This window comes from Aegilops tauschii, chromosome 2, assembly GCF_002575655.3.
Source record: "Aegilops tauschii subsp. strangulata cultivar AL8/78 chromosome 2, Aet v6.0, whole genome shotgun sequence".
NCBI classification, from domain to species: domain Eukaryota; kingdom Viridiplantae; phylum Streptophyta; class Magnoliopsida; order Poales; family Poaceae; genus Aegilops; species Aegilops tauschii.
Window position 1 is genome coordinate 524,469,523 of NC_053036.3, and position 16,648 is coordinate 524,486,170.

General features: G+C 46.4%; 2 protein-coding genes and 1 pseudogene across 3 annotated transcripts; 2 read left to right on the forward strand and 1 right to left on the reverse strand.

Annotated features, from left to right (window-relative positions):
- Window positions 1-6,169: 6,169 nt before the first annotated feature.
- Window positions 6,170-8,428, reverse strand: LOC109763558 (5-amino-6-(5-phospho-D-ribitylamino)uracil phosphatase, chloroplastic). Of its 2 annotated transcripts, none has more exons than XM_020322399.4 (2): window positions 8,255-8,428; window positions 6,170-7,505 (listed from the first exon to the last, which is right to left on the reverse strand). In XM_020322399.4, exon 2 carries the CDS (start codon window positions 7,396-7,398, stop codon window positions 6,361-6,363), a length of 1,038 nt encoding a protein of 345 aa, XP_020177988.1. In that variant the 5' UTR covers window positions 7,399-7,505; window positions 8,255-8,428; the 3' UTR covers window positions 6,170-6,360. The 2 variants fall into 2 exon arrangements, with proteins under 2 accessions (XP_020177988.1, XP_020177987.1); XM_020322398.4 differs by having other exon boundaries at window positions 6,170-7,510; window positions 8,255-8,425.
- Window positions 8,429-10,350: 1,922 nt separating this feature from the next.
- Window positions 10,351-12,697, forward strand: LOC109763556 (uncharacterized). Its single transcript, XM_020322397.4, has 3 exons — window positions 10,351-10,667; window positions 11,182-11,236; window positions 11,893-12,697. The coding sequence occupies exons 1-3, from the start codon at window positions 10,446-10,448 to the stop codon at window positions 12,300-12,302; spliced, it is 687 nt and encodes a 228-aa protein (XP_020177986.1). The 5' UTR covers window positions 10,351-10,445; the 3' UTR covers window positions 12,303-12,697.
- A 1,937-nt stretch (window positions 12,698-14,634) lies between these two features.
- LOC109763547 (uncharacterized) lies at window positions 14,635-16,160 on the forward strand (annotated as a pseudogene).
- The last annotated feature ends 488 nt before the right edge of the window (window positions 16,161-16,648 follow it).

Below are 16,648 nucleotides of genomic sequence, written 5' to 3' on the forward strand. Positions count from 1 at the left end.
CTCCCTTCCCCTCGTTGCTAGTATACTCCATAGATGCATCTTGGTGAACGTAGGAAAATTTTAAAATTATGCTACGATTCCCAACAGTTTAGGCTCTGGGTATTCTGTTGGTGAAATATATCGACAGGGGGGTTGCTCAAACAAACACTTGTCAGTTCAAAAGCAACCAGACTCCCTTCGCTCGTAGGCACCCAACCACTAGGGTTTCCTCTGCCTCCCGCCGACGCTCACGCCTGTCTGCCTCGTCTCTTGTGGCCTTAGGGCCATGGAGGCGCGGTGGATCCCGACCCTTGCCAATGGGAGGGCTCCGGTTTTTTGTTGTTTTCTTCATTTTGTTAGGGTTTGTGTACTGCTAAGAGAGACGAGGCGGTGATGGCTCTCTAAAGATGAAGATGGAATAAGGTTCTCTCCGCCTAGCCCATCCCGGTGGTGCTTCTGGCGTCATCGGAGGGTGTGTCTCCGGCGGATCTCACGGGATTCGGTCGACGTTTGTCTTCGATGGATCCACGTGGATCTGGTCTTGTCACGTGTGTGTTTCGTGTGTCTACATGTTGGATTCTTTCGATCTACGCTTCTCTTCATCGGCAGCGGTTGTTTTTAGGGTGCGCTGGTCTTGTAGGGCCTTAGCACGAGGACTTCCCGATTATCTACTACAACAACGTTTGTCTGGCTCTTGTGAGGGAGGGGCGATGACGGTGGCACTCCTCCGGCTTGCTCCAGTGGTTGTACTCGTCGCTGGGTGTCTACAGACCTAGATGTAATTTTCACTTCTGGCTTCTTTGTATTACCTTGACAAACGATGAATAGATTGAAAGTTTTTCTGCAATTTTTTTTATCAAAAGCAACCAACCGTTGCAGGTTGGGGTGAGGTGGCTATTTATAACTGGAGCAATTACGAGGTGTGAAATGACCAATAGGGGCTTGCACCACTCAATGGTCAACCGACACGTGTCCCAACAGTCGGATTTCAAACTCAAGTGACAACTTTACTTGGGAACAAGTAAACTGACACAACTACTTGTGGTATTCTCTCGCGGTCTAGGAGAACTAGTCTATGACTTTGAAGGAAAAACATGATGCACGATGAGATTTATCTCAACTTCACTGGGAGATGGATTAATGATTGAGCATTCAAATAAGACCTAAATCTCGACTAACATGTGAACCCCCTTAATAGTATGGTTTGCCTCGTGACTCGAAGATAGAAAATGAAACTAGAAAAAGAACTACTTCTTCTTCACCGTCTTCATTTCTCTCGCAGTAGTCAATTGTTCCTCAAACAGCATACCAAACCTATTGCTCTCAACAACAATTTTTAGGGTCATCTCTTACACACAATCTCCTTGATAGCATACTCCTCAATAGCTCAGCAATCTACTCTGCAGTGCAGATAATGTCCGCGTAAGTTTTAGCAAACTTCTCAATGACTCCAGGGATCATATTACCTTGTGTGCACTAGCAAACACATTAGTACCTTAGCTATTTTCTCCAACAATCTGCAAAACACTCAAGGGGCACTAGATTGCACTTAGAAATTCACATATACTTCTTCCTCTTTCATTCTTCTTTTTTGCTACTTCATCTATAAATAATACCAAAATCATGATAACAATACTATAAAGTAATTATTAATCACATATCGAAAGATCCACCACAAGAATTACATGACGATCAAAATCATATATGTGAACTATTAAACTAAGGCATGGTGAGAGATACGCTAGATAGCTAATACTACAAACCCATGGTCAAGGAGGTGAATTCCCCTCTAGTAGTGTACCATAGAGGGGTTGATTGCTCCCTTGGCATGGCTCCACTGAATCATTAATATTACGATGAAGAGCAGCGAATTTTTTTTGTCAAAGTTTAGGGTTCTAGAGTTACATAGATGTACCATAACACCAAACTCCCACATGTGCGGGTGCCCATTCGACACACGTCTAGAACCGACCAGGATGAGGGTGTAGTTGACCTCATTACTAAAGACGCATGCGTGTCTACAAATGTTGGTGGCAAAATTTAAACTTTCACGGTGGGGTATCGAACTGCATGCACTAATCTAAGTTTGAATTGACGTGGGCAGAGGAAGCAGGGGCGTTGCACAATTATTTATTGTGTACATTGGGTTTGAAGTTATAATCTTTTGGTTGCAAGTTGTACAAAACATAACTTTTATGGAGTGAGAATGTCATGAGTATAATGCCCGACTCTTTTTTTTTTTGCTTTCAATTGGACTTTTGGGTGAATTGGTTAGTGTATGCAATTCTACATAATATCAAAGCCAAAGAGCCTTGAATTTAAAGCTAGGTTGGCGCACTTTGAGTAAAAAAACAGTAACCCATTTTTGGTCCACTTTTAGGCATAAGAGCTGACACACGATGATGGGTGTTACATATAAGTGTATTGTCCATAGTTTTTATTCAGCTGCAACTTACTACCAAGGGGTTCTATGCGCAAAACCTATTGAATACAATAAATAATTGTGACATGCCCTCGGTTCCACAGAATACCTTATTCATTTTATATATGAGATTACACTTTCATTTCATATATGGGGTACATGACATTTTGCATCACTTGCACCACAAATTATGAACTAATTAATTCAAAGTATCCTCTCAAAACCTAGCAAATACAAAATATATTGCCTTACATGATATGGAATGTTAGAAATCTATAATGGGTATCAGAAAGCAGGAAGAGGGAAAAGGCAATCACAAACCAATTAAACAGTTGAACTTGGACTGATACAGATGACAAGGTCACGGACATTATGCTCGGCTCAAGTACTGATGAGGTAGGGAGGGAACTTCGCAACTTAGCTGCTGAGTATTAGAGCAAGTATAATAATGGGCTTATAGCCGAAAGTGATGTTTTGAGCTCGAGCCCAGATGCTCTCGTTATCCCCATCGTCAACTCCCTCCAAGATTCCCGACCTGGGATGTATAGCATCAAGTATTCCTTTTGTATTACACCAGTTCTCTGTCCCCTTGGCCAACGTCTTTTCAAATAATAAATGTGACGCCGTCCAGACCGTGTCGACCGGCTCGGATGTGCATTACGATATGAGCCTTCTCCGTCGAGATTCTGTACCAACGGGCTGACTAGTTGCAGCCATGCCCGTCCGCTCATGGTTATGTATGGGTCTTGCTCGATTCTGCTGCCTATGTATTTCAAAATTTGAACTGATACGAATCTCCTTCACAAATTAGCAGACATGGGGAAACACATGTCCATAGGGCCGTCATTAATGCATAACGCATGCATTAACCTTATTCAGGAGTTGTGCGTTTCTACAAATTCAGATAGCTCAGTTCAGCTAATGACGAGATGGAACTGCAATCCAACATGCAGCACCACCACCACACTGTTGCATATAAATCACGCCCACACCAGCGAGTTGAACTTGTACATAATCACACGTCGACATCTTAGAAGTCTGGAAAAACTATTGTGCTTAATCGTCCCCATGGATTCATAGCCAACATGTTCTTCCTAAACATGTTTTGTGATTACTTTCTCCCCCTGCACACATCATAACTAACAAGTCTGGACACGTACCAGAAAATGGAGATGATACGTGCCACCATATCTCATTGCCCATGTGCCATACATTCAGCCCTCGTTGTAAATGATCATGTGTCACACATGTTCATCCAATGGTTGTCAACTCACCATCCGGGCCAAACTCAGCAAAACCTTATCCTGTAAGGAGATCCAGTGTTGGCACCATTTGATTGAAACATTTACAGTAGAGGGACATCCAATTCACATCACCGTTCATGCGCCATCCAACAGCAGCAAGGTGGAAACAAATACGAGTAACAACAATGTGTGATGTGCGGCCAAAAAACAACACGCTCGCTGACCGTCGCCATTGCTCGCCCTCGCTGCTGGGAGGATGACTGCCACTTCCATGGCTGCCCCGAAGATAGAGGGTGACTGCCGCTACCACGCCCGCACCATCGTAAGAGAGAGGGCGACCACTGCCAAGGCTGCACCATGCCGCAAGGTTGCGTCGCTATCTCGAGAGGCACCAAGCAAGTGCCACGTCGCTGACCCCGCACCATCGCAAGAGGACGGTCGCGGCTGCCACGCATGCAGCACTCCGTCGAGGACACACTGTCGTGGGAGACGCCAAGCTAGCCTGAAAACTGAGAGCAAATTGTTAACTGGTTTACATGCAAAGCAGCAGAGTTTCAGGTTGTAAACTGACTTGCAGGAAACAACAGGAGAGTTTCAGATTGTAAACTATTTTCAGAGCAGATCATTGACATTATATATTTTTGGGCATATCAATGATGGTGTAAATTGAGAGTAGGTCATTGACATTGTCAACTTGGGAGCATATCACTTGATGTTGTAAAACTGATAACAGAATTGAGGATGGCAAATAGGGATTGAGATCACTCAGTGTGGTTTTTGTGAATGAATGCTATAACTGAATGGGCTGAATTTTGGAGACTTTGGTCACTGAATTGAACATCACTGTGAGATGCAAGTGGCAAAAGGGAACTGAATTGAGCTGCAGCATAATTGTATATTACAGAATGGCAAAATGAACATAACAAAATTGAGCATCACACACAAGAGCATAGCAGCTCATCCTCAAGCAGCCCGGCAATCGATTACTTTGTTCATACGTGCGATGCCTCGCCGCCTTTCCTACTTCGCCTTTGTCGGACTGGGCCGCATCACCCTTCTGGGCCGATGACGTTGTGTGTCCATGGGCATTGCTTGCTGCCACCGGATGGCGCATGACGGTGATATGAATCTGATGTCCCATAGTCGTTTCAGCTAAGTCAGAGGATCTCACAATTTGTCCCCATCATCGGCACAATTACATTCTCCGTGGAATTGTCCGCGAATTCCTTTATTGCTTTCTCGAAAGTGGTCACCCTATTTGGACAAAGTGTACTGCCGGTGCCGTTGAGCCGGCCCGTACTCTGCCCAAATATGTCTAAATAGAAGTCCACATACCATTCGACAGTGACATCACTAGATTGTAAATTATTCAATGCCAGAATAGCAATACAGACTAATATCCACCAAATTACTGCCCACAACTGAAACCCACATATCAAGTTTTACTGAAGTGGCGTTTCCAACAGTTGCGCAAGTGGAAGGAAAAAAATTACTTTTCTAACACAAGTCACCCATAGAGCTCCCAAATCTATATGCAGGCTGCTAGTAGACTAAGTCCAAGCAAGTGGAAATCAATAGGATTTTTTCAGTTATGCACTAACCTCTTAGCCCACCCCGGGCTTGCTGGTCGACTGCGCGGACACCGGGTGTGAGTTCTTCCTTCCTCCAACCATGGCTTCTTCATCCCAGATCTACGCGCCTACACTCAAGACTGGCGCCGACGCTTGTTCCAGCTTCCCCACCAAAGCAGCCACCGTGGAAGGTGGCAGATCCATGGGGGGCTTCATTGTCCTCCACCTCTTAAAGCACAGGGGATCTGGTACGGATACACAACAGATAGCATATTCAGCAAACATCCTACTCCAAATTAGTTAAGCCAAACCAAAGATTCCATCGCTTACCCGCTTATAGTCTGCATCAAGAAATCCATCCCTGGCGCCGTCTCCTACCCCGGATTCGCCTCTACAAGTTTCAGAGAGGAAACGAACCTACAATAACTCTATCCGGCCGCACTAACAGAAAAGCCATGTTCCTGTTCCACGGATCAGAACTGGCGAAACGTCGTGACCCACGGCTCATCGGCAAAGCCTCTAACGGAAGTCGTTTTCCTGGCCCACATCACAGGACCTGGCAATACGTACAGCAGGCAAAAGCAAATTAACGCACCGTCCTTATATCTCCAGAAAAGTAACTGGAACAAATCCCGAGACCTTATTGATCGGCACAGATATAGGGATCAGGTGCGCTCGTGTGTAGAAACTCCACGTCCGCTTATAGCCCACTCACATGGCACTTTTACCGATGTGAAGGAAAGACATAGAAAAATGGTGGGAATGGACTCTCATGTAAGAGCCTGGGAGGATATCAGGTGCACCGGGGACGATTAACCACACATTTTCAGTTAATCGTCACTAACCAATATAATACTAAAAAAAACCCAGTGTTCATCTCTGAGAAAGCCCAAGGAACAAAATAGAAGAGATAATATATGTACTACACAGGAAAAGATTTGCACGGTGGGAAGTTTCTTCACTTTAAACTCCTTTCTAATGATTCAAAGCATCTAAGCTAGATGTGTTTCAGTTATGCATTACAAGGAACCAAGAAGTGAACGCTGATCTGTTACTCTACTTGGTCCGTTACAAAATGTTGTAATGCAGTACTGAAGTTACAACATAGTTATATATTAGTAGTAGATAAGTGCATGCAGAAACATCACTCCTCGATCACAATCTCCATGTCCATGTCAGATCGTCTGCCCCTGCGCCCAAGAACCTCGCCATTGGCGAGCCTCTGCAGGTCAACAACAGAGAGCTGATCAAGCCATCTCACAACATGGTTTGCTGCATGGAGTTCATAGGCAGGGTGCCGGCTTGCAACCGCCACACACCTCATCCCAGCAGTATGCGCAGACTCTGTCGTCAAGTTTGAGCTACCCATCACAAGACAAACATCAGGCTCAAGACCAAGCTGCTCTGCTGCAACCTCAAACATCTCACCCTCGGGTTTCCCTCGGCGGAAGTCCTCCGCCGCCACTACGACATCGAAATAGCCTTGCAGGCCAACAGCTTTTATGCCTTCTTCCAGGTTCATTTTTGGGCGAGAAGCCGTTACTGCTATTGGAATGTCAGAATCCACAAGGGCGTTCAAGAAGTCGAGAACACCTGGTCGCAGCTGGTAGAAAGTGCCTCGGAGTTTCTGATATATTACCTCCTTGCGTGCTGCTAACCTTTCAATTTCTTTTGCATCTTTCGACCAACTTAAGACTTCTGAGATAGCCTGATCAGTTCTCATTCCCTCAATTTCCTTCAGCATTTCATCCGGAGGAAAAGACTTTGCCTCTTCAAGTGATAGTACGTACCACACTCGGGGCTCCAGGTCAGGATCATCATCTTCCACAACAACTCCCTCCCACTCCAAGATCACACCAAACCGGTTACTAGGCACAGTTCCTTGCTTCTGCTGTTTCTTCTTTCTTACTGGTTTCTGACTGGCGTACAGACAGCTAAGGCTTTCAGGGAGCCTATAAACTAATTTGTAGAACACATTGTCTTCCTCGTGGGCTTGGTGGTTCCTCTTGAAGTCAGTTGCATGGGGCTTCAGAAGTGCCATCTTCAGCCTCATGCTCTTACCCCCAGATTTTGCGGTTGAATGCATGTTCAGTTTGGCATTTGAGTTACTTGGCCAGCATTTTCTGTAGAGTTTGTGAATGAGCTGGTGGGAACTGTCAAGTAGGCTGATGGATGAGATCATTGCTTCGAGGTCCTGTATACTTTCACTGAAACAGTCAAGCGCTTCACAGCAAGATCGATTCAGCTCAAGCGCGACTGGTCAACGAGAAGCATAGCTGAACACTTCACCTGTGCTAAGAACCAATCAAACGGTAATATAAGCACACGATGCACAAGTATATTAAACAGAGCAGAAAACTGTGCGTGCTGTGTATAATCCCTCAACATGAACAGTTAGCTTCAGTTGGGTTTTAGTACTCCAGTATGTCGTCTGAAGAAAAAGGGGACATGTTTTTGTTCCATTATTTCGTTCACTAGATTAGTGTTCACCATTGATTTGTAAATCTAGTCCATTCGAGCACTGTGAGGACAGAGCAATCCAAGCTGCTATTACTAATTTATAGAGATGTATAAGAAATAAACTAAAAGCAGAGCCCCTGTTTTGGGCAGCATATTAACCAAAACATGGAGTAAAAGTTATGTAGCCGTAAAAGACCACTTGAGGACTGACTTCACGCGTCTTTTGCTAAAACAGATCCTTCTACGCTTCTACGCAATCTTACTGTTCGTGCAAGGGGAAACATACACTTCAGCATAAAAGGAGGCACACATTGGAACAGAGCTGCTCAGCCTATGAACCGAGAGACTCCATGAAATGGTAATGACACTTCTCCTAGCAAACATACTCACCACACGATTATGTGGTGATACATTCAATCCGGCTAAAGCACCAAACGGCCAAATGCGAATCGTTCTTGAACACAGACTCAACAGCACATAGCACAAAGACAGAATGTATGCTCCAGTGTCTCTTAGCACAAGCGAAAGGCTACGAATCCGCGGGGGGGGGGGGGGGGGGGGGGGGGGGTCTTGCTTACCCGGGGAAGAAGAGGAGGAGGCGGAGGTCGGAGGGGGAGCTGAAGAGAGCATCGGCGGGAGTGGGGAGGGAGTAGAGGAGGCGCCCCCGCTCGGTCCCCGGCGCTTCTTCCCTTGGATGGTGGAGATGGCCTCCATCCGGATAGGCAATAATGCGGCCGGCTGCCTTGTCGATTGGCCCTCGCGGTCGCGGCGGCCGCTCCGTGTCCATGGCAGCTGGGACACGAGGGGCGAGGGGCCGCTTGTCAGCCTGTGCGTCGGCCGCGTGGGGCGGGGGCCGGGAAGTCAGTTTTGTGCTCGAGAGCCGAGCAGACGGCGCTCCGCTATGGGCCGCAGTCGCTTCGTTTTCTTGGGCAGCATGCGCGCGTCTGTCAGCCCATGAAAAGAAGCGCCGTCAGACACGGGTTGGTCCGGTTCCATTTAATCCGGCCGGCCATTTTCCAGAGAGCATTTAAGAACAACTCTGCTATACGTACGATGAATTCTCATCCCACACTCATACGATTAAAGACAGCCCAAGACAATTCAGTTTGTGAGCCACAACATGCAACAAGTTTTACCGTCTGATCGTACATGTGTCCGACCAAAATGTACCGTATGCAGAGCAATTTCGATTTAAGAACGGGCGGTTTACAAGCTCCGCCCCTTGCTTTTCTTCCAAAAAAAAAACACCAAATCAGATTTTGACGGAATTCCATTTTTTTTATGGTACACTTTTTGGGCAGTTTGTTTTATTTCTTTCCCATCTCGCAAGGCAACCATGGCAAAGTTTTTTCCCCTCGCTGTTCGTCGGTGAGCCCGTGGATTCAACTGCGTTATGTCCGCCGCTTCGATGGCCAGTGGTGGAGAGGGGGATCCTGATGCCTCGGCTCCATCTAGTAGATAGGTTAGGGTATTTATTTCTCATAGCGGTGGCGCCCGGGCGGATGACGATGCTTCTTCTTCGCATCAGTCTTCCAGATTTCAATCCTTCTCAAGTTCATTCATTGGGATGGATTAGAAAGAGCTCTGGCATAGATTCCTCACAAATCCTCAGGGCATCGAGGTTAGGGTTTCTCGTCATGCGTACATGACAATGAGACTTGATGTCAAGTTCTTTAGATACACTCAAGGGTTCAACAACGACGACTGTAGCTCTAGGCGCTGGTCAGGTCAACTTCGGTAGGGGAGCAGCGGCACCATTGCGTCGGCGGCTTGTTCTAGCGGCGGTAGAGGTCGTCCATTGGTATAGGGACCATGTAATTTTAATTATATCTGGTGTGCTTTGTACTTTTGGTGAACTTTATGATAGAGGTGGAAGAGGAAAGATCAAGCTGTCGATGACTTGTGAGTTCAGTTCTTCCTTGGAGCTCAAACCCAATGGCGCAAGTTCTAGAGATATGACACCCGCCGAAGCAATCTCCCCGTTTTGGGAGGATCTTGCTTTGGTGTTCGTTGGGCGGCCTACGGTGTCCTACCGTTGTATCTTTTGGTCAAAAGGCGACACCATGGAGCTCCGATGTCCCTCAACGATGCCTCCTTTCCTTCCTCCCGACCTTTGAGCTAAAAGGGATGCAATTTGGCCTTAGCTTTGCGTCTACAACTCCTTCCTCGCAAAATCCTCTCACGGTGGGGCTATGGTCAACCTTTTTGTCCCAAGTGGTTTCGTCCCCAATGATGATGGATTCTAGGCTATGTCGAAGCATGTTGCAAGGATTAAATTGCGATTTAGTTTTCGAGGCCTCTTTTGTAAAATGCACGGGCTAATTTATAATTTTTCTTTTCTATTAGGTCCTTGTACCATCTCAAATACTAAAAAAAAAGTGTGACATTTTTTAAAGATTTAATTTCGAACATAAATTAACCAATAATACATACGCCATTTAACTTCAGAATTATTGTACTGTTGATTAAAAAAATCAAATATTAATCTAATGATAAGATTTTTGTAATGCCTTCTTTCTTAGGGTCAAAGAAAAAAATGTTATCTATTGCAGCCTGGGTCTTTCGAGAATCGAGACCCTTTCCCTAGCTAAAGGTAAATGATTTCTACTTTTCGCAGTCATTAATTTAGAAATGCTTGACTGGAACTGCACGCTTCCTCTGTTCGGGAATATCAATCGTCTCTGAACACACCATCAACTAGCACATCGATTGCTTATCTCGCCTTCAAACTTCCGGTGTTCAACCATTTGCCTCCCACGCGCACGCGGGATGGCAGCTCACGCCACCGCCGCCGCCGCCTCGCCTCTTCCGCCGCCATCGGAGTCGACGGCTGCCTTCGATACGAAGCCGCCACCTAGTCCGCCGCCGCCGCCGCCGCTTTCGGCCGACGCGCCGCCAAAGAAGCGGAAGCTGGAGGAGCTGGGGTTTCACGACTCGCCCTACTACAGGATCAGAGAAGCCGTCGCCAGCCTCCGCGGCCGCTTCCTTCAGGTTCGCACACCAAACCCTTAATCTCTCCGCGCACTCCGTTCAGTCTTGGTAACTGCAGCAACTTGCATAATCGTGCTATTTGTTGGGGTTTTTTACCAGACGTTTTTTTTTTTGAGTAATGCTTCAGGCTAGAATGCTGGTAGTAATGCTATGCTTGCTAGTGTAGTTGTTGGAAATTGGATTAGCGACTGAATGGGAAATTTCCAAGGTTCAGTGCTGGGCTCATGCTAGTTTCAGTTGAAATGTATGATGTTGGAGCTCAGAAAGACGGAGAAAAGGGCATACATCTGCAAAATAGAGATTGGAGCCCAGAAAGACGGCGGTGACCACTATAGCTTGTGTCTTCGGACTACACAATTGTTCTGTGCAATCGTGTACTGCCATTGCTGATATTGGATTAGAACTTCTGCTAATTTGACATACCCTCGCCTGCTGTTTACTTGTCAATTGTCGTATGATTTGTACTGGTGAAAACAGGAAGCCACTCTGAAATGGTACATTTGTTTTGTTGAAGGTTTGCCAAGCTACTGATTCCCAGAAGAAAGATGCTGCTCTTGAGATCCTGAAAGGTAAATGTTCAGTTCCTATTGTTGTCAGAGCTTACAGAGATGTGTTCAACTTCCCTGATGTACTGTGTATGTTTTGGGTCCGAGTATGTTTTTTTAGGTGAGTCTGGGTATGTTTTTGGTCAGGTTCATATAGTTTAGGATATCGAACCATTTCCTCTATAATTCAATGTTTTATTTATAGAAGCACAATGTTCTGTGTACATACCATTATGATTGCAATCTAAAATTTTATATCAGTGTGTTACATCTCTTTAACATATAAACACATTGATATGTTACATTTCATAGCCCTGCACTTGATAAACGTCTATTGTTTTTTGTAACATAGCTAATGTATCATGCCGGGCTTGAAACCTAAGATCATAATGTATTTGTCAGGATTCTTATTACCCATCAGAAGTTATATGAAATATACATATACACACTATTCACAGAAGCACTATGAATCTGAATATGTTTACTTCTTTCTGGAAAGCCACTTAAATCGTGCTCTCTGTTTTGGTTTAGAAATTTCTGATGATTAAGTATGGCTTAATGCTTATACCTGACGATTTAAAGGGTCTTCTGAACGTATGGGCTCTTTATCATGGATATGCATGCATGTATTGAAGATAAATAAGGCTAATTAGTCTGCCACTGTACATTTTGTGTTGCAGAGATAAAAGTTGTCATGGAATTATCCAAGAAAATGCGGCTTGATATCTCTGCTGCTGCTGAGCCTGTTAAACCATCGGACATACCTGCAGTTAGAGATGTCAAGATCAAGCCCGCAGGAAAAGTTCCATCTGGAGGGAAGAATCAAGTGCCCCAGATAGGCCAGGATACAGGCGAGAAGGTACCACTCAAGCCTGTAAGCTCGCAGACTGCTTCCGTGGGGATTCATCGAGAAGCCAATCCAAATGAGACGGCAAACCATGGCAATCAACTGCTGGGCGGGCGCTTACAAGGGTCTTATGTCGTTGGTGGATCTCCCATGGGCTGGAATTTTCTCATGTGGCCTGGAGGCAAAGCAGTCTACTATGGCTTGACCAAAGCAGAGTGGTTGGCACGTCAAGCTGCAGAGTGAAATCTCACTTCCACTCTGCAGTCTAACATGTAGTTCACGCTGAAATATTCAGAGATAACCTAGTTGTTGCTAGTAGCCCGCTGTGATATAGTAAATGGATAGTACATCAGACTAGACATATGAGTTCTTGGCACCTGAGGTCCTGGACATGGCGAGAGTATCATCAGTGAGCATCATTTTGGAAAGCTTTTGGCTGAATCTACAGCGCGGTGACTATTCACTAGTAGGCATACCGTGATTTTTCTTGTATTTTGAACCGGTCAAGGCCGCTGCTCTTGTCATGATTTGCGATTCAGGAATGGGTACAGCAGGAAGTAGCTTAAGCACATTGGGATGATCGATGCATTTTCTTCTTTAAGCAAGTCCAAAAGCATATGACGTCGTGTTTCTGTGAATTGTGATGGACTCGACTGGTTTTGCAAAGGGTTGTAACATGTGCTGTGAAATGAGACGATACCGGGAATGATATTCAGGGTGCACCTCTTTTATCTCGAGCAATGTTTTGAATTTTGATTTGAAATTATGCGGCAACAAACATTGATGTTGTGTGAATGTGCCCAATGTTTTTCACATTTTTTGAAACATTTTAAAATGTGCTACAGAAATCTGGTGCACCGGTAGCACCACAAGCACCGGTGCACCAGATATTTCCCCGGTTTGGTGAAGGTATTTGCTTTGTACATAAAGCGGGACGAAAACCTTTTTCGGTGTTCAGATTGGTGCAGGTCCTGTGAAGTTTGTATGAAATTTTAACACAGATCCGGCCAGGTGTCGATGAGTGCTGCACCAAATTAGCAATGGAACTTTGCAAACAGAAGATGAAGTGCAATTTCGCCCGATGGAGGAAAAAGCGAAGGACGATGCATGGATGATAGGCGATAACAACTGATCTAGTCAGTTATACTTATTTTTATTCAAAAAAGGGATAAAACTGTTCGTAAGGGTCGCGAGCAAGTTTCTAAAAAAATCGTAGATTTTAAAAAGTGTTGACGAATACAAAAAATGTCGGTGAATTTGAAAAAAGTCCGCCGAAAACTTTTTATGTGGATTAAAAAGTGTTTGTGATTTCATAAAATGTTCATGGATTCAAAAATTTCATGAACTCATAAAATGTTCATGGATTCAAAAAATATTTGCTCATTTCTTAAAATGTTCATGGATTAAAAAAAAGTTCATGAATTGGAAAACTTCCATAGATTTAAAAAATGTTCATGAATTCATAAAATGTTGATGATTTTGAAAAAATGATCGTGGATTCAAAAAATAAGTGCATAAAGAACACGAATCCCAGAAATGTTTATGAGTTTGAATTTTTTGTGTATTTTAAAAAGTTAATGAATTCAAAATATGTTTGTAGACTTCAAGAAAAATAATAGATTAAAAATTTGTTTGGCCAGGCGACTTGGGCGGATTAGGGACCGCCAGAACTAGTCACGGTCTCGCACGGCAGGATAGCTTTTTTTAGGGGTAAAACACAACTTTATTCATCAAATTCCACATGGTGGGATGCGTCTTTGGTCATGGGACTGACCAAACTAGACATGGCGACCAAGGCCTCTAGAAAGAGAAAATTTAGCTAGACTATGTGCTTCATAATTAGCAGCACGACTCTCAAAAGTAAAATTACAATGAAAGGAAGAAGCTTTACGGTTGATCTCGCTTATAATTGCTCCATATCACCCCCGAGATCTCGCACTGATGTCCAGAACAACCTGTGTGCAATCTGAAGCAACGACGAAATTATGATGTTCAGGTCTTCTGCTAGTGATAGTGCTTCGGGGCATGCTACTGCTTCCAAAGTAGCTGGATCAAAAGTTCCTTCAATTACTAAGGCCGAACTACCCATGTAGTTGCCTACGTCATCCCTGCATACCGCGACTGCCGAACCTCCTTGTGATCGCACCCCTGCATTGACATGGATTTTACAAAAGCCCGGGGGTGGCTTCTTTGGTTTCCGTCGCTGCACTGCTGGGGTCTCGGTCTGTGGACTGAGTCGTTGTTTTATGTGGGTGCGCCCGCCTGCGTTGTTGGGCTAGGCGTCCAGGACTCGTGTCTATATAGGGCCCAACACACACACACACACACACAGAAAGTCGTGTGCCTGGCGGCCTCGGTTCCAATCTTTGTTCGACATGGCATCGGACGCCGCGTGTCCTTTTCCAAGTACAACAAGCGCTAGCGCTGTTGCCATGCCATAAAAGTGCAGAGGAATCCCTGAGCGAAAACACCTCGGCATCGAACAAGCGTCCTACTCGTTCAAAACTCGTGTCGTAACCTACCTCTTCTTGCAAGTTGCAACCTTCCTCGGCGACAAGGGGAGGACGGGACGAAAATGAACTACCCGGTGGGGTTCCGCTTCGCGCCGACGGACGAGGAGCTGGTGGAGTACTACCTCCTGCCCCGGCTGCAGGGCCGGCAGCAAGTGCCCAACCACGCCATCATCGAGGACAACGTCTACCGGTGCCACCCCGACGAGCTCGTCAACGGTACGTACAACCTTCCTTGCTGTGCACCATGGCTCTTGACTTATTACCACGAGTGTTCTATTTTACGAGCGCTTGTTGTTAATTTGATGGCAGGCAAGTACAAGGACAAGGGGCAGGACAACAACTGGTTCTTCCTGACGTCGAGGACCCGCAAGTACGTCAACGGCGGCAGGCCGGCCCGGACGACGGACGACGGCCGGGGGCGGTGGAAGGCGTCCACGGGCACCACGGAGGTCGTCGGCGCCACCGTCACGTACAAGGAGAGCGGCCTCGCCTACCATGAAGGCCCCATCAAGACCGAGAAGAAGGCCAAGTGGCTCATGCACGAGCTCACCGTCCCGGAGTACGAGAACAAGCTCGACAAGAGCGGCGTCCGGCCCAAAACCGACACGGTCAGTTAACTTCCGACGCATAACTGTATTTTACGTACTTAGCTAATTGCTGGCCTGACCTGACTTGAGAGCGCGGCTGCATGCATGCATGCAGCTGGACGAGTACGTCATGTGCAGGATCTACGACGCCGAGGAAGCGGAAAAGGAATGACGATGAGGCGGGCCCCAGCGGCAGCGGGACGTCGGAAGAATTTACGTGTCAGCTGGCTGCGTCGCCGGAGCCCGGGCCGGTGGAGACGGCGGGGCCCAAGCTCTCGGAGCGACAGGCGGGCAAGAGGCCCGTCGAGCCGGAGCCGGACCGATGCTTCGGACCAGAAGACGGCATGCAAGCGCGCCGTTTCGGGACTGCTACTGGGTACCCCCACGGTGGAACCGGGCTGACGACGGTATACAACCCCTATGCATCAACGTCGCGGCCGCCGGTGGCGTTCACCGGCCAGATGCCCGCGTACGGGGCCGCCGCACCTTCCCATGGCTATTTCGCTCAGGCGACGATGATGCGACACATGGGCGCCCCGGCAGGCCAAGCGTTCGGGCCACCGCCGGCGACTATCTCGCGACGTCCGCAGATGATGCAGAAGCAGCCGGAGACGGAAGTGATGCGCCAGAAGCGAGTGTACCAGCAACATGTGAACGAAATGGTGAGGTGTGGCATGATGCAACAGCCAGGAAATGCGCCTTACGCTGCGCAGCAGCCGCCGCCGATGGCGTTCATGAAGCAGGAGCAGCAGCAACCATACTTTGGCGATGGAGTCAACAATCATCATGTGGCCCGTCAGTTTCTGCCTTGCAACAATCAAACTGTCCAAGCTCAGAATTGGCAGTGTTGGGCGGTCCCAGACTCTGGCGCGGCAACGATGCCGACGACGGTCAAGGATGAGGAAGATGTAGAGACTGAGGCCGCAAACGAGGGGACCGACGTCAATGGGGATTGCAACCGTGATGGTGAGAAGCCCTTTGGGAAGAGCCCGTTTGGTTGAGCTATGGATTCTGAAAAAACAGTTGCGAGTTGTGAACCCTGGGAAAGTTGGTGTGAGTTGACAACTGTGGAAAACTAAAAGTTGTTTTGTTGAGAAAACTGTCATGACTGTAGATTTGGCATGATTTTTTATGCCCCTCGGGGCTTGAAAGAATGTTTAATTGACCAGTAGAAGCCTTCACCCCTTGATTTCACTGGAAAAATAGCGCGATATAGTGCCGCTAATAATATGCTATAGCGTGTAGAAAATTGTCTCGCTAAATAAATCCATGTACAATATCTTGCTAATAGCCTAATTTAGAGGGCATCACTATTTTGTATGACGCGCTATTTTCTTCCTTGCTTGCTTTTAATCTGGGAGGGTTAGGACGTAAGGTAATTTGAGATGACAGCAGAAGCCTTCACCCCTCGCTTTTGCATTTGATAGGGTAATTACGGAGAACCCTTAGTGAGGCCGCGTCCACTAGAAAACACTTAATTACCATAGTT

Excerpts from the sequence above, each read along its gene's own strand:
- LOC109763556 (XM_020322397.4), top strand. The coding sequence starts at position 10,446 with ATGGCAGCTCACGCCACCGCCGCCGCCGCCTCGCCTCTTCCGCCGCCA. Across the intron at positions 10,668-11,181 it reads TCCGCGGCCGCTTCCTTCAG|GTTTGCCAAGCTACTGATTC; the intron begins GTTCGCACACCA and ends GTTTTGTTGAAG. Across the intron at positions 11,237-11,892 it reads TGCTCTTGAGATCCTGAAAG|AGATAAAAGTTGTCATGGAA; the intron begins GTAAATGTTCAG and ends TTTGTGTTGCAG.
- LOC109763558 (XM_020322399.4), bottom strand. The coding sequence starts at position 7,398 with ATGATCTCATCCATCAGCCTACTTGACAGTTCCCACCAGCTCATTCAC.